The 23,015-nt window shown below is 39.8% G+C and overlaps 1 protein-coding gene across 4 annotated transcripts in view; it reads left to right on the forward strand.

Annotated features, from left to right (window-relative positions):
- EPB41L4B (erythrocyte membrane protein band 4.1 like 4B) overlaps positions 1 to 23,015 on the forward strand; it is a 167,753-nt gene that overhangs the window by 105,595 nt on the left and 39,143 nt on the right. For all 4 annotated transcript variants that reach the window (XM_086896711.1, XM_086896717.1, XM_086896732.1 and 1 more), the window contains 2 exons: positions 5,188 to 5,313; positions 16,432 to 16,499. In XM_086896711.1, the coding sequence (XP_086752837.1) occupies positions 5,188 to 5,313; positions 16,432 to 16,499 (194 nt within the window). The remainder of the gene's footprint in view (positions 1 to 5,187; positions 5,314 to 16,431; positions 16,500 to 23,015) is intronic.

Genomic DNA, 23,015 nt, shown 5'->3' on the forward strand with positions numbered 1-23,015 from the left:
GCTCTTCTACACCATGTCCTGTGTCTTCCCTTCTCAAGGCCCCTGTTTCCATGTCAGCCCTTCAGTGCTTTAAACTACGTCTGTGTTAGAGTCATAAATACCTTATTCTACAAAGAATACCGGTGTTACTGTTTTCCATATAAAATTATTGCTGCTACAGCTAGATTTATTAGAACAAAGCTGCAGGCAGATTGGGAAAGGTTCAGCCAGCCAGCCTGATGAGCCTTAATGCCTTTGCAAACTCTCCTCTGAACTTACAGCCTTTTGCTAGCAGGGTAAAACTATATTCTAGGACTGCCCTGTAACACAGATTGTCTGCTTCCAAACAATACCACTTGCAAAAATATATGGAACTACCTGCTTCCTGCGTAACAGAGATGCCCAAAGCCAGGGGTTCCTAAAATCATTTGTAGTTTAAGCAAACCCCCAGAATGAGCCCACCTTGTTGATGTACCTGAGACTCTTGTGTGTGATACATGGATCAGAGGGTATGTGCCAGGAAACATGGCTACCATGGTCCACTAAGACTGTCGTGAAGCTCACAGTGACAGAGGTAGCATTTTATAAAATAAATTTGATACCAAGAGCTAAAGAGGTTTACTCTGAGGATATAAGCATAACAAAATTTACTGGGAGTTATATCTTTCATTAGACCAACTAATGGCTAACCTGAGGAAAATAGTCTGTCTGACAGCTTAATGAGGGGTTTGTTTGTTTGTTCAATTGTACTTTTTTTCTAATAAAGGAGATGCAGTTTCTGCTTGTAAACTTTGCCTCAAATAAGAATAATTGTACAGGTCTTACCATTGTGGTGTCTTCATAATTGGTGTTAGCTGTCACATGGTTAAAAGCAATAAATTTCCTGGTGAAAAAGGGGCAAAAGAGTCTGTAGATTTCCACACACATTTGCAGATGTAGTTGAGTCCCAGCAAATCACAGTTAGGTAATGTGCTTTCAGAACCTATATATTTGTGTTGTCTTTGTTAAAATTTTACCTCCCACTTGTAGTGATGACTGGAGACAAAAATAGACCAGCGTTCCTGAAAAAAATATTCATTCTATTCTTCAGTTATCTCCAGTCAAATACATGTTTTAAACATGCTGTTTGGCTAAGAAGAGGCTATCAATAAATTCACAGAGGCACAAGATCATGAATCTTGCTCTTGGTAAAGTTTGATGTGGAACAAAGCATGAACCCTTTAAAGCAGGGCTTGGAAATGTTATGTACAAGAGTGGTATTGCTGTGTTTCATGAAACTATTTTTATATTCTGTGTGTGTACTTAATATTCACTTAGCTTTGCAAACCAAAGTCAGTGTCATCATTATCTAACACTCTACAAATCTGCCTTCAGTTCTAGTATCAGCAAATGTAATTGAATTTAAAGTAAATGTTTGGGAGGAGAAAAAGCAAATGTAAGACCTCAATTATAAAAAGGAAAAAAAGCCTCTAATTTTATATGTATATATATCTGCGCTTGTTTGACTTTTTCCATTTAAATGCAATTCTCCAGTGTTCTCCTTCTGTGGAAAAATAATATTCCACATTAATGGTGAAAGAAATGTAAACATATTGCTATTATTGAGATCAACAGAATTGGACAGGGAAAACTGGAGTGTTATCAGGTATCTTAATGGGCTTTTTCTTAATTTCTAAACCTTTTCGGATGAGTTTAAATTGAAATTCTAAGCAAAAATATTATCTCTTTCAAATCAAATGCAAGTTTACTCTAGGACTTTCACTAGAAAGGGGCATCTAAGATTCTTTTGAATTGCATAATAAAAATAATAAAATAGGAAGTTTCATTAACATCCTGGCATGTTTAGCATTCTAATCACTTCCAAACAGAATACTCTGAGTTTATAAATTAAAAAAAGACAATGTTAATAACTGCCAGCCTGGTTCAACTGATGACTGCCTAGCTGCTGTCTTTATGCTGCGAGCAGTGAGGATTCTGGAAATATAAAATTTCTTTGTTATACAGCAAAATAAAGTAGAATAAAGCTTTTATTCTTGTAGCAATAGTCTTTGGAGATTGCTAATGCAGATAGGTTTTAGATCTTTGATTTTCTTATAAACTAGTGAATTGAACCATGGAAGATTCTGCATGCGCTTTTATAGAGGTGAAATATTTTATTTTCTTTTGCATTCTTTACAACGTTTATACTTTAGGAGGTAAATTGGGGGATGAATGAGCTTGTATGTGAAGATTAGTGACATTACGGAAAAATAGGAACTTATACAGATGCTTGGAACAGAATGAATGTGTGCTGCTTAGAATGGAGGTGCTGCTTTGTTCTGTGATTAAAGTTTACTTTACATCTGGAATCCTCAGTGCCACTGACTCTGCGTGTGGTAGTCTCAGCTATCAGCTGTGGGAGAGCAGAATTCAGCAGTGGTTCAGGGTGTGCTGCTCTGTGGCAGACAAGCCTGTCAGTGCCAAGGCAGGCTGGCAAAGGAGCCTCTGATGTGTGTTAAGAAGCTCAAGAAGGCCTGGGTCAGGCTGAGCAGTCCCAAGCCATGTGTGTGGTTTGTGTGCAGTTGGCATTTCCACTGGGGCAGGGGCACGTGGTGGCCTTTGGCTCTTGGCTCAGCAGCTGCTGAGCAGGACAAGTGAGCAGCAACTGCAGCAGTGTCTGCTCCTCTCTTGTGACCACTCACTAAAGGTGCTGCTGCTCCCCTTGCAGTGCAAGCAAAGCAAGTTTTGCTTGCTTGAAGATGAAACCCTTAAAGTGTGACCTGAACAAGGACCAAAGCAGAACTGAATAACCAGGATTGGCTCCTGAGAAGTGTGCACCTTCTACCAGCAGCTTTCTCTTTCAGACAGATCAGCCACCATCAGCATCTGGACCTCTCAAGAATCTCAATGTGAGACCTGCACATCAGATCTCACACTGGGGCTCTCCATTAAATGGAGTAATCTGCACAATACTGAATACAGCAGGAGATTTAGATCTTTTGAGGATTCCCAGCTATAGAGCACCCCTGGGAGCTTTTATCTTCCTCTTGGTCAGTGTGGGAAAATTGGGCAGTGGAGGAGGAACAATAGGACTGAAAAATATCTATATCCATGTGAATAACAGAAGGATGGGACTTGGGAACATTTCTTGTTATGAAACAAGCTTGTCTCCTAAACAAGCCTTGTCTTGTTATAGCAAGTAAAATACAATTGTTTAGTCTTGCTTGACTGAAATGTGATTTAATTGGTATACAATGTTAAAACAAAGGTAGGATTTTGCATGGCCTTTAGAAATGCCACTGCTTAGTGTGTTGTTTTTTCTGCTGTTAGAAATCAATACACATGAAAGCTGGCAGTAATAACAGCCTTTTTAAAATGTGTTCACATTGTCTACCAAGAATATCAGTGAAGTAAAAGCTGTGCTTTCTTTACAAATAATTTTGTCTTTTTGCTTATCTCCACTTCTCAGCTTTAGGAGTATCCCAGAAAAGACACCTATGGCAATCAAATATTTTATGTTTAGATTTGCCAGGGTTTTTTTCTTCATATACTTCCCAAGCTACTACTATTATATTTAATACTGAATAGATGACTACAGTTCCATAAGTTGCTCCAGATAGACGCTGTCACTTTTCATTTTATGTATTTTCTTTTTCCCTTAGGAGGAGACTGGGGAGAATGGAAAGTCCAAATATATCTTCCTCTAAAAATGTAAATGTATCTTGACAAATAAACATGTAAGACCTATTATAATCTTGGAAGGAAAAAAAAAATCTCATGATGAGCAGTCCTTTAACAGACAGTTGTTCAAAATCATACCTGGCAGCTATGGTATTTTGGATGCAGAAGGCTGCTAGACCAACTTTGCTTACACATAAATATCTTGCAGTCTCAACAGAGTTCTCCTAAGGTCTGGCTCTTTTCCTCCCCAGTATTTGCTGAACAGTTTCCTCAGGCAACACAATTGCTTTTGCGACTTGCTCCACTTGCAGAAAGTGTCCCCTGAATCTTGATATGTCACACATTTGTCTGTGCTTGCTCAAGGACCTGAGGAAAGAGTCAGTATGACTAGTTACCATCAGCCAGTGGGATGGTATGGGGGAGGGCAGAAGGATAAAGGAGGCAGATTTTTAAGTTAAAGGATTAATTATATGGTAATTTCAGTGGCAACAAAATGATTGGTTCTGTTTTGAAACACTTGACAGAGGTGAACCTCAAGGATCACTAGACCTGGTGTACTGATGCACTGTACCTGTTTTGGCTGATATCTGAGTGACAGCATTACATGTCTGTTCTGTCTGGGTATATACAGCCACTCGCCCTTCTCAGCCATGAGAGCAGAGTATGAATGCACAATTGAGGCTGTTACTCATCTGTAATTCAGGTGTCACTTACAGGAAGAATAGGGAAGTTTGCAATGGCTGCTATGCTGTTGCCCAATTATTCTCTAAAAATATGTGACATATTACAGTTTGATTGTTTAAGAGTTCATGTTTATAATCCTGGTCTCCTCATACTCTCTTTGTTGATACATTAGTATTACATTGTCTTTTTGTTTTCCTCTTCTGCGTGGGAAGTTTATTAACGTGGAATTTCTGATGGATATAGTTTGTTCAAGGCATAAAACCTTTAGGTCATGTTTAGCCAGGGCACCACACTAGATGTCCTGAGGCCAAAATTTCTGATTCAGAGCACTGTATAGGTAAAGGATTGATATCAAGTGGAAACAGCATCAGCAATGCTTAAAGTTCCTTGATTTTTCTTCTGATTGTGGAGATTTTGCTTGACTTGCAATTAAGTGGAGATTCATTCATATTTCTCTGGTTAAACTTGCAAATCTTTGCATTTTAAAGGTATAGTTTTCACTACAGTTGTGCTGTTTGGTCTTCTGCCTTCTGTGGGATATTCTGAGACAATGTTTTGTTTCCTCAGTGTGATCACAGGTTTGAGCAACCACTCCTGGCCTTGGCTGGGTTTTTTTAATGTATCTTCATTCCACATCATTTTCTTGATTCTATTACTCAGGCTTCCCGGGGGCTATTCTTGTCTTGAATATAGGATCAAGTCATTAAATATTTTGAAAGCTTTTAAGGTGTATATATCAGGGTATGAATATGGAAGTTGTAGCCAGTATTGCTGAATCAAATTATTCCAAGTAAAAAATTAATCTTTGATAATTTTATGAACTTATCTTTCTAATGTATGTCGCTGCTTTTTTAATAAACACAGGCTGAAGAGAAGAAGGTATCGGAAAAGACTCTTCATGCCCCCGTGTCACCTTCATCTGTACCTGACCATTTGAAGTGCAACATCCTCAAAGCTCAAGTGGAAGCTGCTTTTAGAGTAGGTGCCCAGGTAATCTGTGCTTAATATTCTACTTTTTTAGTTTTGGCATAGCTTTCACCAGTTTTCCAAAATCCCATTGTTCCTCCTGAGGAAGCACCTTATTTTTAGTCAAGTATGCACATTGACATAGTGTTCTGTTGCTGCCCTTCAGTTTCTTCAGGTAACTCAAAATGATTGATATGGTTGGTAGAAGTAGGAAATTTATCCTTACTGTCATGATTAATACAGCCAAGAGAGGCTGAGAAAATAGGAAAGATGGCCTAAGGAAATCTCTGTTTTGTCACTGTAGCTTTTACTTACTTTGTAGCTTAGAAAGAGTAACCTCTAGAGTTTTCTGAGACTACGTACTACTCATGGAAACTGGGGTTAAGATTGTTCTAATGATAATATCTATATATCCAAATGCAACCCTTATTTCAGGGGAATAGCTTTAGATGTCTGAGTGTGAAATATTATCTAGTCTTTTGTTTTCCTACTTCTTTGTGTGTTTTAAACTCAATTTTAAGCTTCTATTTTTACTGTTTGGTTAATGCTTATATTAGATACATCCTGTTTCAAAAATACTCTTTTAATGATGCCATACAGCTGAAAACTGATGCTAAATAGCATGACTGTAAAAAGTTTTTCTCCCAGTCAGAGGTTGAAATCTAAAATGTGAAATTTGTGGGCAAGAGATAATGCCATTTGTGCAAAAATAAAAGCCATATGCAAAGTTTTAGGAACAAAAATAGATGTAGAAAGATTGTTGTAATGTTATCCCAAGTTCTTGTGGTATCCTTGAGCGCACCATTCTCTTTGAATAGAAATTATGTTGGTATTTCCATTGCTTTGTTTCTTTTCACAGTAGCATACCAGGTCAACTTGCCCTGCAAAGGACTTTGTTAACTATCAGCTTTATGTATTTGTTGTTCCCTGAAAGAACTTTCAATTGGTCTAGCCAGATCTAAGGAAGCATCAAAATTTGGTTATTCTGACTGCCTTAGGTTTCAATAGCAGAAACCATAAATCTGGCAGCATAAGGAGGAAGTAGTTGTTTGGGTGATTTTTTTTTTCTTTTAGTTTTTGCTTAAAGCAGTTCTCTCACCTCTCTGAATTCTGTGTTGTATCAACCGTGTTTTATGCAGCATATTTCTGCCCCTGGGTTTACCCTCTGTTTTTGCTGTGTGTCTTTTCTACAGGATATCATGGTATACTTCTCATATTTGTATTTTCTCCTGAATATGCTTAATGGTCATGTTTGACTGGATAGTTAAAGGCTGGAGGCAGTGTGTGCTGCTGCATTCAGAATACATTATTAAGGCAAGATAGAAAATATGCTCAGCGTATACATATGTCAATTGACCTGCTCTGCCTTAATTTCTCAGTCTGAGGCTTTCCAAGAGAAAACATCCTGGGTTGCTTTTTCTGCCATAACCATATTCTTTAGCTGCTGCTGTGTTGTAAATCACTTTCAGAGCAAACTGAGCATTCCTTTTCAGAGCAAACTGAGCATTCCTCTTTTCCTTCTTGCCTGTGTTGTTTTTCACAAGGCTTTCAAAAGTCAAATTGGATCAAGTAGATGTCTGTGGACTTGGCCTCAATGAGAACAATCTTATTATTTCAGGGGAGGGAAGGTAAAGATGACTGTTTCAGTATAGGATATATTGTGGAAAAATAATGGCATAAGGTTTAGTTTGAATTCCCTGAAGCTTTCACTGCTAACAAAGTATGGTTTAAGATTTATAGCCAGTAAATTAGGAAGTCACCTTAATCTTAGAAATCCCTATTCAGCTACCTGCTTAACCACAAAATTGCCTGTGTAACTAGAGATGAGTTCTTCTGCACTTGAGCTCCCCTTCTGTCAATTATGAAAGATCACCCTTCTCAGATACATTGCAAAAATAAGCAGGCAGAGACCAGACAATGATCAGCTGTTAAAATGAGAAGCTGTGGCTACACAAGCACTGAAAAGAGTATAAAAAAATGGTCATGGTGAAGGAATCAGTGGAAACACAACCTTTGTCATCTAGAAGGTGGAGAAGGGAAGGCAGCTGCAGGAGGACCTGATAAACCAATGTATTAGAGACCATAAACCCACCCAATTATTCTCTCTACCTGCCCCTAGCCCCCCAGACAACTAGCTGAATACCAATAGCTAAGCCATTTCCCAGTGGCAGTTCTGTCATCTTCTGGGAAAAGTGAGCTGGGATGGAATTACACTGCTGAGACACACAGCATCCTTTTAAGGGAGCAGATAAGGAATAATTTTGTTCATGGAAGACAACTATTTAACTCCATGTATTCCCCCAGGGCTGTGATCCTGTGCCTCTTTGACCCCGTCTGACATATCTTGCTGCTCAGTATATCTGGAAGGCTAATGTTGTTATCCTCTGCCCAATTCTATCTTTTGATGCCAGTTCCATATTATATCCCTGAGAAGTCTTGCCTTCTGGCCTTATTTGTAACACTCCAATTTCTCATCTCTTCTTTATTTTGTACTGTCATATTTCAATTTGCTAGGTAGCCAGAGCAAGAGGTACATCTAGGCTCTGTAAGGCACAGCCTATAATCCTTGAGTTGTAAAGCAAGGCAGCCTTGCTTTTCCTCATGTAGAGCACAGTTATCCCCTTATTTCACAAATAGCACAAAAAAAAAATAAAAAAAGAAGGTAAAAAAAGAGAATTTGCTCCTCTAGTTTGTATAAGGAGGAAGAAAGAAACACTCTGTCTTATGCACATTGGTGTTTGGAAAGAAATATTCTTCTGAGGGCCCCAAAAAATCCATGGTCTAGCTCGTTCTTTTTGAAACTTCATGGGGCATCTTCATTATATGGTTAGGTTTAAAAGCATGAGAAAAATATTGGTGCACTGTAGGATCTCATCCAAAATTAACAAACTGTTGCTTGAAGCATTTGTAACAGCTCTCCCTTCAAGCAGTAGGAATATTTTCAATACCATATGCTACTAACATCAGGATGTGACAAGTTTATGAAAGCACCTCCTGCATGTAGTAGAAGAAGAAGCTGTTCCTTGTTAATTCAGAGAATGGAGTAGATGTTTGCAAATGGAAAATATAAGCTGGGACAGAAATTTTTTGTAGTTTACTTTTTTTTTTAATGGCAGCTAGGCACCAACACAAAAGAGAGCCTTAGAAATTAACGATTCCAGTGCATATGATCTAAAAAATGAAACCAGGGGAAATGTTGCTAGGCATTTGAAAATATATCCTGGAATATGATCTCTGTGCTTCTTCATTTCAGAATCGTGCTGAAGAGCTCTTTATCACATTCCTAGGGGACAATACATCTCCCACAGTTATAGCTCTCACTTAGAGACCAAAAATTTGTAAGGTTATGGTGCTGATCACTTAGCCCTGCTTGTGGTTTATAGAGCAGCAGAAAACTAACATGAGTGAGGGTTAAAAAAAAAAAAAAAAAGGAATTTGGAGAAGATGTGAATATCTATGTGCTAAATGTAGAATCAAACTGCAGTGTGCATGGGGATGCTGGAAGCTGGATCTAGGAGCTCACTGCCTTGGACCCCACAGGTGAGAAGTGTGAGGAACCCACAGGCAGCTGTGGGAACCTGTGGTTTGCACGGGGCATGCCATAGAGTTACCTGTAGGGCAAGAGCAAATGAGTAATATTTCACAACACACCTCTCAAACCGTGCCACAGGGATATGCCACCTTTTAGCTGACACACTACATGTCACAGCTCCCCTGTAATTAAGCTCCAGGGGAGCCCTAAACACTGTGAAGCAACTGACATATCTTTTTTTCTTTTTTTTTTTTTTTTTTTTGCATATATTCCAGGCTCTTCATTTGAGAGGTACTCGTATAAAGCAGCAGTAAGGAGCTGTCAGAATACAAAAGACCAGCTCTCCCTAGCATTTAAAACCCCCTTTTGCAGCTTGCATGAGTCAGTGCTGTGATATGCTGTGATTGAGCAGACATGACTTGTTAGTATCACAAAGAGTCCCTTTTGCCAAAAAGTTCACGGCCCAAGTGATGAAGGGAAGATACTTGCAGGTTTCAGTTGCTATTTATATCCATTCTGGCTTTGGACAAATCCTAATTGTCCTTAAAATTAAGCACAGGGTCCTGAGCAAATGTACAGGTATCTCAGCAGGGCTTTTTATTTTGGCAGGCGGTGTGTGTTGCGTTCTAGCAGTTTGTCATCCACAAGTGGTGTCTGTATTCTGCACCTGTTACCCAGGCTCTCCTAAATCCTTGGGTTGATGTGTGTCTAGCAGGTTAGCACAGGGAAGGATCTCGTTTCTCACGGATTTCTGCTGCAGCTGATTTTTGCATCACTCACATCTTCCCCTTGTCTGCAGACAAGGGAAGGCCAAGCTCATTCTGCAGGCGCTTTTTTGCAGTGCAGCTTAGAGAAGACAAATAGAGGTGACATTACTACTGAGCTACATTATGGGTTGTTTGCTGAGAAAAAAATGTGGTGAGAAAAGGTGGTTTGGAGCTGCAGGATCCTTACAAAAGAGCACACAAAATCCCATTTGTTTCTTCTTCCTTTTCAACCCCAATGGAAACTCTTGGCCAGGGAGAGGTATCTTCAATAAGCCAGGTTTGGGTTCTCCCGTCATTGATTCCCCTGCCTTGGTTCTCAGTAAACAAAGGGACATTTAGGCTGAACAAAGGGACGTTCAGTCCTCTAAGTCCTTTCACACACTAACTTTCTTGGCAAGCCTATACACATGTAAATCTTGAGGCCAGGCTGATAGCCATCTCTCTTTTTTTCTCCCTTTCCTAGAAACAAGTACAGGCTGAATATCATGCAGTTTTGCCTTAAGTATTGCAAATATGTGAGTAAGTGCAGGTTGCCTGTGCTGTTTAGAGTTGTCTTGAGGAAAGGACTGTTCCCTAATACAGAAAATATCCTCTGGTCATGCAGGATACAGGTGTCATCCTGTGCTCTCTGCATAGATGCAAGCCATGGCTGCAGTGTAAATGAGACTGGCATCTATGCATTATTTATGGTAGAAAAGGTGTGTAAGTGAGGTGATCCACAGTCCTAGTGTGTCATGGCTACATTTTTGACGATTCTTTGTCTCTTTTAGTGTTCTGCCTCCTTTAAGGAAAGAATCATATGTAAGGACTTGTCATCTTCAAAGTCCAGATGCTTTTACCATATACTTCTAGAAAAAAATCGCAGTCTTTATGTAAGCTGGGTCTTTGGAGCTTTATTCACTTAAGGAGATCTGGATTCAAACCCTAATCAGGTCATGAATGAAAATAGAGTAGGTGAGGGGAAGACACTTGAGGATTTATAATCATATGCAATCTTTCTTATAATAGGACTTAAATAAATCCTTCTGGATACCCAGAGGAATTTTCAGCTTTCACTAGATGTTGGCTTAACTACCTTGAAAGGATCAGCTTTTCCAACATTTCAGGCTCCTTCCATCATGAATTAGGGGCTGTTTGCTTCCCTCTCCTCTTTTCCTCCCTCTCTCCATCCGTCCTTATTCACAGCATCGAGCTACTGCACAATTTGACAGTCTGCACAGAGATCAGAACTGAAATTATGTGAGCATAACAGGTCGCAGCTGAGGTGTTCAGGCTGTGGGGGAAGCTTCCACAGCTCCTTATGTACACTGTGCCTTCCTTGCTAAAGCTGTTGCTGTTAGTCACCCACTTGGATGAGCAATAACCTCACTGTCAAGTTTCAGGCTAGGTAAAAAGAAGCAACTGCACTGGGACTCTCAACTGGAACAGCAGCAAGTGCAGCATCACATCAGTTATAATGGTTCGTAAAAATGGAATTTAAAAACAGCTCAGCTTCAAATTCTCTGTCTTCAGTTGCTATGTGGAAACAGACTTGCTCAACTTAAAAAGTGAGGCTACAGGAATTTGATGGTTCCACGTGTGTAAAAATACAAGATTTTGATTGTGTGTGATACACATGTGATACATGGCAGCTCATTAGAAGTGTGTCAGCAATGATACCTCAAAATCAGGTGAGGAACTGAGGAAATGATGTGGCAGTCTTGCTGGAGGTACAGAAGAGAGTGAAGATTTACATAAACAGAATGTGGGAACTGATGAGATCTTGAATTTATTCCCTGGGATAGTGGAGGCAAACATGGTAGTGGTGTCACAAGACTGAGAGCTGTGTGTATGTCAGCTCTGTCTCCTCTCTGGCTGCCTCTAAGTGCCAGGACATGATGAGACAAGTTCTGTTAATTGCCTTGATGTGTAAGAGCCCCGCCACAGCCCATGGTGCCAGGCCTCATTCAGAGGGAGAAAAACAGAGTAGTCTGTTCCCAAGAGACATAAACATCATGCTTTTCTGCCTGAAAAGTTACATTTGACATATTAAATCACCAAGGTAGGTTTACCTTGGCAGAACATTCTTCCTGGTGACATGTTCCTTAGCCTGTATTATCTAATGAGATCAGCCAACATTTGGCATGGCTGACAAAAGATAAAAATGTTGATAAAGAGCTGAAAAATCAAATATGATTCATGCTTCCTTACCATCATTAGAGATTCAGAAAGAGCCAAAATACAGAAGTATTTCCAGGCCACTGCAATGAGAGTCATTCCTTCTTTACCTTTAAAGATCTTCAAACACTTGAAAGCTGTTTTGCTCTCCCTTCCTTTCTGCAACTGAGAACTTTGTGAAATTGCTAAATAAGATCCATCATATGTTTTCTATGAGCTTTCTAGACCCTTGTCTTTCTCAGCTGAGAACCTGATAGTCCCCCTTGTCTGCAGTGATCTGCTTCTTCATGCAGTTTTTTTGCTTATCCAAAGTACTCCTGTTTTGGATCAGTAGAGGTGAGAGCTGCAACAATGTCCCTTGTGATGGAGGAGAGGCACAGGTGGCATTAGCTCCCCATGGTGTTGGCTTGAGGCATGAAGAACACAGACTGCTTTGCACAGTGCCCCACTGGCAAAAATCACAGAAGGCTGCACCCAAAGTTCTGGCTTTACTGTATTTTCTCTCTTGATACATGCTTGGTGCAACCAATTCCCATTTTAAGGTTCTGTCCTCCATCATTATCCTGGGGCTAACTCTTTAATCAGAAGAAAACTGAAGGAGCTGCTGTTCACTAGGCAAATCCAGCCACCAGGATTTATGAATTCATGCATGGGATTACTCTCATGGGCCAGAAAGTGTTCCCACCCCCTCTAGAAAGCTCAGCAGAGTCTGCTGTAGCATCCCTGGAGCATCCACCCCCTCTCTAAGGCTCCAGAGGACCTGGCTGCCAAGGCAGCAGCAGGGATTAGCAGTGCTCAGGAGTTGACTGAAAAGCAGTCTGAGAACTCCCAGGCTGCCCATAGGTAGATGGCTTAGAGAGTTGTGGGCAAAATTTTATATTACTTAAATTCTTTTCTCCTCTTTTCATCCTCCGGTAAAACTATTTCTTAGCAACCATATGTGAAGAGAGCCTGTACAATGGCATTGCTGCCCAGTCATGTTTCTTGTCCCTAAATAGCATAAAGTAATGCTTAAAATGATAAAATAATTCTTTGTTTTTAACATCATCCAGAAAGTTAATGGCATATGAAATCAGAACATTAATGATTTTTCTTTTCCTCTGAGCCTGATGCAGATAAAGAAAGAGAATGGCATTATGTGGCTGGATTATATATATCAACTTTTAATTTAGTTTGCAGTCTGGTAGCCAGAAGAGTATCTTGTTTCTCTTTGGGTAATTATTAAATTAATCTGCTTCTGTATAAATTAGGCTTCCAGGTCTGCTAAGCCCTGAAATCTTTCCCTCAGAGCAGCAACCTCTGTGGGAGGGGAGAATCTGCCTTGGTTAAGATCTAAGCAGTTCCATGCTTTGCTTCTGCCTCTGTCTTTCTTACAGAGCTCAGTGCTGGGATTTCAGTGGGTGAGAGCCTCTGCCCAGCTCTCTGTGTACATTCCCTACCAGGTACCTCCTGCTTCCCTCTGCTAAACCCCCTTGCTCCATTGCTGGGAGACATCCTGCAATGGAAACCCAAATTCTGGCCCCAGCAGGTGCACTTATTTTTAAAGGAAGGCAAACCATCTAGGAATTTCATTGTAAGGATTGTCTACAAGCATAACCTTTGTTCTACAGTCATGTCTTTTCAGGAAGGCTGAGTCCTTCTGTGATTAGTGAATGTGATTTGCATCATTAAGAAGAAAAATAGAAGCGACAGGCTGCCAGTTGATGATTTACTGACCTTGTTCTGAAACAAACAACCCAATAAGCCCTCAAGTGAAGCAAGGGGGCTACACTTTATGATGGCTGAAGCCCTTTGCAGAAGGGTTTGCAGAAATAACATTTTCCCAAATCTGTCCATTCACAGTTAGGGAGAAGAGGCATAAGGGGAGAAGAATGAGCCCATCCTTGTTAATCTGTACCTGCCAATGTGCATGCCATGGCACCCTGAGGGCAGGCCTCATCACCTGAGGCTGTTCAGCTCCCCCCACTCCCATTTCTTGGCATGCTCCCTCTCCCCTTACAATTTAGAGTGTGACTACCTGCTCACTGGTCTTCAGTGCTTACTTGTGGGTACAGGAGTCTTTTCTGATCTCTAAAGCATGAGCAATAACAGAGAAAAATTAGTATTAAGAGAAATCCCTCCTTGATGGAGAATGCTGGTCGTGCTACTTAGGAATATATGACGTCTTGAGATGCAACCTTAGCCTCCCAGTGCAGAGAAGACTAAAGAAGAGAGAAATAATGTAGTCATGGAGCTGAGTAGGAACCAAGGGTCTAACACAGTGAAGCCCTCTCAGCTGGCTAATGAGATCCATGGCTTATAGCATTTAAGTAGGTGGAATTTTTATAATTTCATTACTGGTCACAACCCCTGCATTGCATTCTTGAGCTCTGTAATCTCTTTTCTGTTGTTGTGTTCAAGTGCATCTTAAAATGCAGATCAAATAATTTGGTGAAAATTGGAATGCACTAAAATTTATAGTTTTAAAAAGTAACCAATTTGACATATAATAAGCAGCTAGCTTGACAGACTTAACAATAAAATGCTGCTAAGACATCAGTGTGGAAGAAGAGACTTTGTATTAGGTTTCTGACAGCTGGATTCATGTTTACAGATTTCAGAAACCAAACAGCTTTATAAAAAGCGTTATAATTTCTGTAGAACAAAGAAATATTGCTTCCACTGCTCATCTATGCCAACAAAGAATGATTTTCAATGCTTTCTCTCAAGTCCTTAAATTTTTTTTCTTCCCTTTCAAGAAAGCAATAGATTTTGAATAAACATTATGCTAAACAGAGCTACTAGAAGATGAGTAAAAAAGTTTACTAAAGCTGATCTGAATTTCTTAAAGCTACAGATTTATTAAAATTTTAAAAATTGTACTCCTGATCCCCAAATGGTCTATGATGTGACACTAATTCACTGAAAACCTGAGCAGCAAAACATTTGGTGGCTGAGTTGCAATGACAGTAGCGTTGTGATTATGTCCCACATTTATCTGATTCCTTAATTTCTGAAGTGTTTGTGCAGGACTGAGGAAACCCTTCTGCCTGAGGGAGATTAAACCCAAATATGTAAGAGCACTATATAGGAGTGGAGCTTCTGCAGTAGCTACTGCTGATCCTGTTCTCCTCCAAGTAACCTAGCTGTAAGCCAGCTCCCTCTGTGTAAACTAGCCCCCTAGGAGAGGGATAAACCTGCTGGTGAGGGTCAGAGGGTCCCCTCTCTGCAGGTGATGGGTTTGGTATCAATATGCAAGTTTCAACAATTCTAATAGGAAGGGATGAACTTACTACTAGAGGACTTGTCTCAAAATGCTGCCTAACCCATCACCTCAGGTACTTGCCGGGCTGGAGAAGACCCAGAGCAGAGTTCACTTTCTGTCAGGCTCCCAGTGGTTCCAGTTTAATTGCCCATACAATTAATTGTGTGTACAAGCTAGAACAGTCCCTTCCCACCATGGCTGAAGATCTGGTACATAATGATCTAGGAGGTGGCAATGAAGGTTCTGTTCCTCCTAGTATAAGGGGAAAACAAACCCAAACCTAGCACAGCTTGGGTAATTTCCCCAAGGATTGAGTATCCCTACTGATATTTTTATTTTAGTTCATCACTAATATATAGAAGAAACTCGGCTTTGATTTTGTTTCCTTTTCTTATGAGTACCCTCAAATAGAATATATAACTTTTTATTGAATGGAAGGTCTTACGTAACATTACAATATTTTTACAAGTCTGTAAAATCCTTTGATTTGGATTTGATGGATTTGAACAAATCTGTTTCATCCTTTTTTAAGAGGATTAGACTGACACATTTAATTTAATTTGATCTGGACCTATGGCCTCAAATTACTGTGGTTCAGATACTGAACACTGAAAAATCACTCTGTTGTGGGACTATTTCAGTCCCCTTCTGTTCATGTAGCAGGGTGCAAATGTCACAGTCTGAGAAGTCCCTGACTGATTTGGAGATACTCTTGTCTCTGCAATCAGTATTTTCTGTAGTGGGGGGCAGTGTTGTCCTCACACTGTCATTGAGACATGGATTGTGGAATACTGCATCTCAGATGAAAGAGTATATCAACACCTGCCCAGAGTGGGCATTTCCTAGGTGATAAAGCAATTTCCATGTAAGTTAGTTTGCAGTACTGGTATTTTCAACTCGACAGACAAATAGTATATGATAGACAGGACTCTGTAATTTAGCAGAGAGCAGTAGTGGGTGAGATTTTCTGTGAATTGTGCATACAGTGTGAATATATGTAGGGGATCACATTTTTCAGTTAGGTTTTCAAAGACTGAATGAAAAGTTGGCATCATTATTTCAGTTAGGCTACATAAATATTTATTCTACTCCAATTGAAAGGACAGCTCAACTACAATACGCTTGTCTGTGTAGATTTTGTATGATTTCTGCTCAAGTGCTTTCTGGAGGAACCATAAATGTCAGTGTTCCTTTCTTTCTCCTCCAGTACCAATCTCTTCCTTGCACTATTGCCCTGCACATTGTGCATTGTTGCTCATTACAGTGAGTCTCAGCTGTAGAATATGAAAGCCCAAGAAGATCATGTCTTTTAGATCTGGACAGAATAGGCATTTTGGGTACTGCAGTTTTCTGAGGTGCTTATGGGAATATTTTTTTAATAAACAGTTGTATTATACTAAGTGCATGGACATTGTACTAACCTTGGCTCCTTCTTTTAACAGGCTGTGAAAGAAGAGACCTCTTTTGTAAATCCCAGTAAGACCTCCAGTCTGCAGGACCCTAATGTAAGGTCTGTTGCTTCTTGTCTGTAGGGGAAGCATAAAATTAATGTATGATGTATGAAGCATTTCCTAAACATTATTTCAACCCATTGTTAAAGCTCAGTTTTCATATCTCCAGGTTGCTCTGTAAAGTTCACCATGCAATGACTTGAGGAGAAGGTGGCTGTCAGAACAGTGTTTATTTTATACATATATATCAGATACAGTTTAAGAATTGATAAAAGCTCAGCTTTACAGATCAGGCTGAGTGTATCTAGTTGAATAAATGGCAAAAGCTCTGGGTAAGTAATCAGGTCTAGTGACAATCTTAGAAAAGCTTATATAAAAATAAGTCAGTTTTCGTTACTTTTCTATTAGATACATGCTAGGTGTCCAAGCTGGAATATCCCCTTGTCTGCATTTTCCTGATTTATGCAAGGTCTTTTCTTCACAGAAGAAAAGGCATTTGGTATACAGCCTTCGGAAAAATGGCTCATTTGTAGACAGTAGTGACTACTTTTGATTGTACTTTTCTTCTGTTGACAGAGGATAATTGTCTTTCTTTATTGGAGTGTCCATTTTGAAGAGGCATATTAATTGTAAACATTATTTTAGTGTGCTGTCTTCCAGCAGGTGATTAGAGAGGAGGTTTACAGCAGGAGCATTTGGAAATTGTCTGCCTCTGTGTGTGTGGTAGGACCACTTTGAACATCTTCAGTGTTGAAATCTGAGGGGATAGTTTGAGGGAAAAATATTACAGATTTACAGCATGGCTATTAATCAGCTTGTATCTGCTTGTTATATATGTTCATGTAATATAGACATGCACTGGAGCACTAGTCATCTCACCATTTTATTTTATAACTTTCACTTGGTGATTCTTGCAACAGAAAGCAGACATTTATTCACCTTATAGAAAAGTCTAGTTGAGGGTGGCAATGAATTACATTTGAAAAATTAAGTCATTCTGAACTCAAAAAGAAACACTTTAAGTTGGGAAAAGTTGTCAACCTTTATTTCAGATCTATCTTTCCTACAATGTGATAAATCTACACTAGCCTTCAGAAACCACTTCATTCAGAAATTTCTTTCTGACCAGACTGGGCTAGCAGAGTTGCTGTGTTTGCTTGATGACAGCAGCTACCTAGAGAAGAATGGTGGGGATGGTTGGTGGTGCTGAGGCAGGAGGAGACACAAGAGGCCATGCTATTGCCTCCCATGGCAGCGCCTGGCTTGCTTGCAGTGCAGCTGTGATTCCCAGTTTCCCACTCTCTTATCTCAGGATACCCTGAGGAGCTGAAATGTCTCACCTGATAGGCCATGATTTTCTCATTTGTTTGTCCAAGAGGCTGTAAAGTCTGTTTGATATTTAGAATCACCCATTTTTCTTCTGTTCCATTGCACTTCTTACACCTCCACAAAACTGTCTTGAGAAAATTGTTTTCTTTCTTAAGAAAATTCATCACATACATTGCACAGTGACCTATTTATTTGTTTCACATGTTGTGCCTGCCACAACACCCTTTGTTGGTTTGCTGTCACTTCCAGAAGCAGTTCAGGAGGACCTAATTTGTATATCCCTTCGTGACCGGGAATGTGGCTACAGACTTATTTTCCTTAATCACTTCTGCTGAACTTCTGCATAACATCTGTAGAAAAGCCTTTTTACTCCACCTTTTGGAATAGGTTCTCTCCTGCTGCATCATGTTGAACTGTAAATGAGTGGTGTGCTTTGTGATGTAAAGTACTATTCAGCATGAGGTAACCTGTAACCTGACTGCAAAGCAAATTTCACTGTTTTCTTTCACACATATCCAAGCTTATAAAATTGTAAAAGTAACTTTGGAGTTCTTGGTATGCAGCATTCTGCTGCATATTTCTCTAATATTTATTTTTATCTGTGTTATATCAAGCATCATTTCCTCTGCAGTGAGTTCTGCCAAATGAAATGGTATTCTTTTTTTGCTGTGTCCTGAAAGTGCACATATACAAGTAATCAATGCTCAGGGATAGAGCAGTTTTAAGGGATAGACTGATTTTAACTGCCTGCATTCAAAACTCAGAGAAAAATGCAAAATAAATCCAGTGTCAAACCATTCTCGGTCTCCTTCAAGCATTCCTTTCTGCAGGAATACATGCACCTTTGCAGCCAGCCAGCATGTGACCTATTTGCAAATAACATCCTCTATAACCTCTATCTTGTGGAATTTGATGGACATAAATGAGCCTTTGCTCTGCTAGGAATTGCATCTGAGTAGAGCCAAGGGTTAGTTCATACAGGGAGACAAATTATCTGGGAGCTTTTCTCTTCTCTAGTAGAGACAAGCAAAAGAACCCTTGGTAAAAAACCCTTCCATGTGGAATATATATTTTTTTCCCTGAAAGTACCCATGCAGACATTTCTATAAACAGCACCTCTGTGAATCTTTGAGGACTCTCTGTTTGCTGAAATATCTTGCTGGTTAAAACCAGTTGCTGTCACAGTATTTTAGCAATACTCCACTCTTTTCATGTGAGGGATTTATAGCAGAGATAATGACTTTGTGTATTTTTGACACTGCTGACTGTACAAAACACTACAAAATTCTTTGTCTTTTCCAAACCCAAGACATAGAGAAATTCGTTCAGGCCAGCTACTAAGCACACATATGCAGTTTTGAGCAGTAACTGAAGCATGAATTGTTCATATAAATAGAGAACTAGTGGATGACAGAGGAGGCTAGTAGTGCTTGTTTGATTAAAAACTGTGCTCTTTGCTACCATCTTGTCTGCTCTTCCATTGCCATCCTGAATATTACACCTTTAATGAATTAACTGCTTGGATATGGCCTGTAATCTCCCTGAGCAATTATTTTAGCATCTGCCATGACAGACTCAATTTGGCTAACAATTGCTATAGCTCTTTGTAGAATTAGTTCTGGTTCAACTAGTAATTACTCATATGTATGTGTGGTATAGCCACTTTTCCTACAAGTCTCCAGTCATTTTCATGGGCATGGCCTCAGGATAATGCTGTACTTGTGAAAAGTTGTCATGTGTCAGGCAGTTTATCCACCTGTTTTCCGTGTCTTCTGGCAAACTCCAGACACTTCTTTATGTAAGTAATTTTAAATATGAGGAAGGGGGAATCAGAGCTGTAGCTGAAATAGCACTAATTTGTCAGCTTTCAGGAGGAGAAATCCTGTTAAATTTCCTCTGTCATTTGGTTCACAGGCTGGAAGTGCGAGGTTGTGTCCTGATCCTGCTGTTAATAGGTAACCTGTACACACAAGATTAAGCTGCAGGAGGATGTGGGATCACAGCAGACCACAGTCCTCTCTCACTCCCTGCTTTTGGAGAGCAGTCCTGCATGTTTCTATAGGCTTTCCTCCTCTGGATAGGATTTTTTTTTCCCCCTCCCAGACTCTTTCAAATACTGGTTCCAGCATTAAATGAGGGAAAAGCTGGTGACTCAGTAACCCAATACGTGCTGCAGTGCTCTAGCTTACATCCTCTTTAATCCTCAGTTAAGTCTGATAGAGTGCATTGGGACTGTGTGTACTGGGACATGGTCATACATTCCCCTTGCTGCCCCTGCTGCTTTGCTGATAACCTGTAGCAGAGCTGCAGATCTGGACAGTGGCTGCAGGGAAGCTGGGTGGTTGCCTCAGCTGGATCCATCTGAGCTGCATGTGACAGAGCTCTCAGCTGAACAAAGTCAAATGGGAGCAGCTAACAGGAAGGGAGTTTCTCTAACAGGTTAAATAGAAGAGCCATGAGTTACCGTGATAAGACTCTTCTTCAGAGTCAGACCTTGCTTTATTACAGCTCTATTACAACAGATCTGAAAGCACACACATTTTCTCCAGCACCAAAGTGATATGTATTCTGTAACTGTGTACTAGTAACTACATAGCTGGGCTGTATGCATTTTGGACAAGGCAGAAGAGAACCTTGGTTTTTGGAAGATGAAACACCTGGGGGAAAAGTAGGGGGGGTTTTGTTTGTTTGTTTGTTTTGATTTGGGTTTTTTCTTGCTGGTTTTGTTGCTGTTGTTGGGGTTTGTTTTTTTTCTTTTTATACTATCTGTGTTGAATCAAAAATATGTACAGTTAGTTTGCAGTTACCACTTCACGTGGTGAGGCACCCTTTGTTATGGCATGTAGTAAAAATGTATTTGTGTCAGCACTGGGTTAGTTTGGAATTTGTATATGGCAGTCATTTTGCAAGGATTTTTAATGGTACTTCTTTTGGGATGTAGACCCCAAGAGTACCAGGGAAGAAGTGATCATGTCAAGTCCTTTTAAACACCAACAAGAGGAATTCATCTTACAACAGAGCTTGAAAAGTCTTTCTAACAGATCAATTTCTCCTTTAGTATTGTAATAGAACCTGTCATGGTGGCAAATGATCCGTAAGGGATTATGAGGAATCAGCAGAGGTATTTTCCCATCTGTTAGAGAATTCCTTACACTCAGGTATGTGTCTCTGTGTCCATATGGAAGTGTTGAGGGAGAAGTGCTGTGGGAGAATTTGCTGATTAGATATCTAATTTAATTCAGGCTTGAGATTACTGAATGTTCTTAAGTATAGTTTTCATCGGTCTCATCCCCTGCCTCCACCAACTATTTTTTTAGTATTTGATTCTTTTAGCCTCGAGACATCAGGGCTCCAGCTGTCTGCCAGAAACAATGAAGGAAGTATAATGAAGGAAGTAAGACGTTGTGCAAAATAGAAAAAAATGAAAAATGTAGTCAGCAGCTTTCCTATCACCCCTGGTCACACTTTCCTCTTGATGAGGGGTGTGTCCTGCCTTCTGATCTGGGACGTGGAGGTTTCTCTTCTGCAGCATATCAAGGGAATGTGAATCACAAAGTCACCTTTTCACCTTTTTATAAACCTCACCCATTTCTCAGTAAAGGGATGGATGCTAGAAAGATAAACTGGTGAACTTTCTTTGCAGAAATGTATTGCCTAATTGCCAGCCTGCTTAATTTATTAAATATAAGGAATATATGGCTAACCACAGAACCCCATCAAGAGAATTTCTTTTCTTATTCAAAGCACCATCTGTACAATTTCCCCAGTGCCTATACATGAATTTCTCCTGAAAACTCTTTGAAGTATGTATTCTTTCTGGCTATGACCATCTGGATAAGCCTGTAGCGTGGATACCTGTGTGCATGTGCATGCAGGTTCACACATGCAGATTTGGACTGTATTTAAGATAAAGGTCTGCACTTTTTTTTTTTTTCTTTTGTTTGCTTCTTCAAATATGTCTGAATGCAAGCCCAGGTGTAATTCTGATGTACGGGCTTAAGGAATTCCAGAGTTAACAATTATATCAAAATAGTCCAGATGTTAGGAATTGCTACTACTTAGGACAAGGCAAAATCCTGCTTGTCTTTGGGCATAGCCTGTTTGCCAAACTAAATTTTAGTTTAAATATTTAGTTTATTATTTATTATTTATTTATTAGTTTATTATTGCTGATAATATATGCTTTTCTTCATGTTCACGTGCTGCTCAGGAAAGCTTAGATATTTTATGTTTAGTGCATGCAAACACTAATGCCTTCTGCATATGCTACATGTTAGTCTACATTTTATGAGGGCTCAAGGCGGGACTGTGACCAACACTAGATCAAGTCAGCCATGGCTTTGTCTATCTGGAGTTTGAAAACCTCCAAATACACGATGGAGATTACACATCCTCTTACTCAAAATAGTGATCAAAAGCGTAAACACAATTTCAGTTGTCAGTCAGGAGCCCTCTTCAGCTGAAGCTCTTGAGCTGGCTGGTCAGTTATTACTGTTCTTGTTGCTGTTGCCACTTGCTGTCATTCACCATGTGGTACATTTGTGCACTGCAATATTTATTTCCCTTAAAATATGCTTTTGGATTACTGCCAGCTTTGGCAGGCTTTATATCCCACATGGTTCAGGATTTGTCTGTGGATTTCTTTCTGTTTAGACCAACTGCTGCATCACCCTTTGTTGATCCTTGTTATCCAAATTATCTCATCTTTCATAGGATTGCAAATAGAAATATTCTTCTTATGTGGGAGTAGGTATAAGCACCAGCTGGTGCTTTGTGCATTCATTTATTCTAATTTTCTTTGTAAATCTTCCCATCCAAAACCAAATTACGCCATTACATTGAGACTAATTGCATTAGGAGCTGCTCAACACATAACATAAAATTAAATGTTATCTCATAGAGCTTGATGATGCTGCACACCAGAAAAGAAGGGTGGAAAACATTAAATTATATCAAGTTTTACGGGGTGGAGATGAAAAAGGAGAAGCGATCTCAGGCACTCTTCTGAATGCCCACTGCAGAGTAAGCTTTGCTCATACAGATTGTCAGAATGTGATTAAGCTGCTGTGGCTTGTGCCTCTGAGGTGCACTGGGCTTTGAGTCTGGCTGCCTTTCAATTTATGGGAAAATGTCTGACACCTTTCGCGACCAAAGTGATACTCCTAAAATAGAACTTCCATGTATCATCAGGGAAGGAGTGTCTTGCAAAGTAATGCATGCACCCTTGTGCTTTTCCCTCTCTGTTC

The sequence above is a fragment of the Cyanistes caeruleus genome, chromosome 1 (assembly GCF_971803275.1).
Source record: "Cyanistes caeruleus chromosome 1, bCyaCae1.hap1.1, whole genome shotgun sequence".
NCBI lineage: Eukaryota > Metazoa > Chordata > Aves > Passeriformes > Paridae > Cyanistes > Cyanistes caeruleus.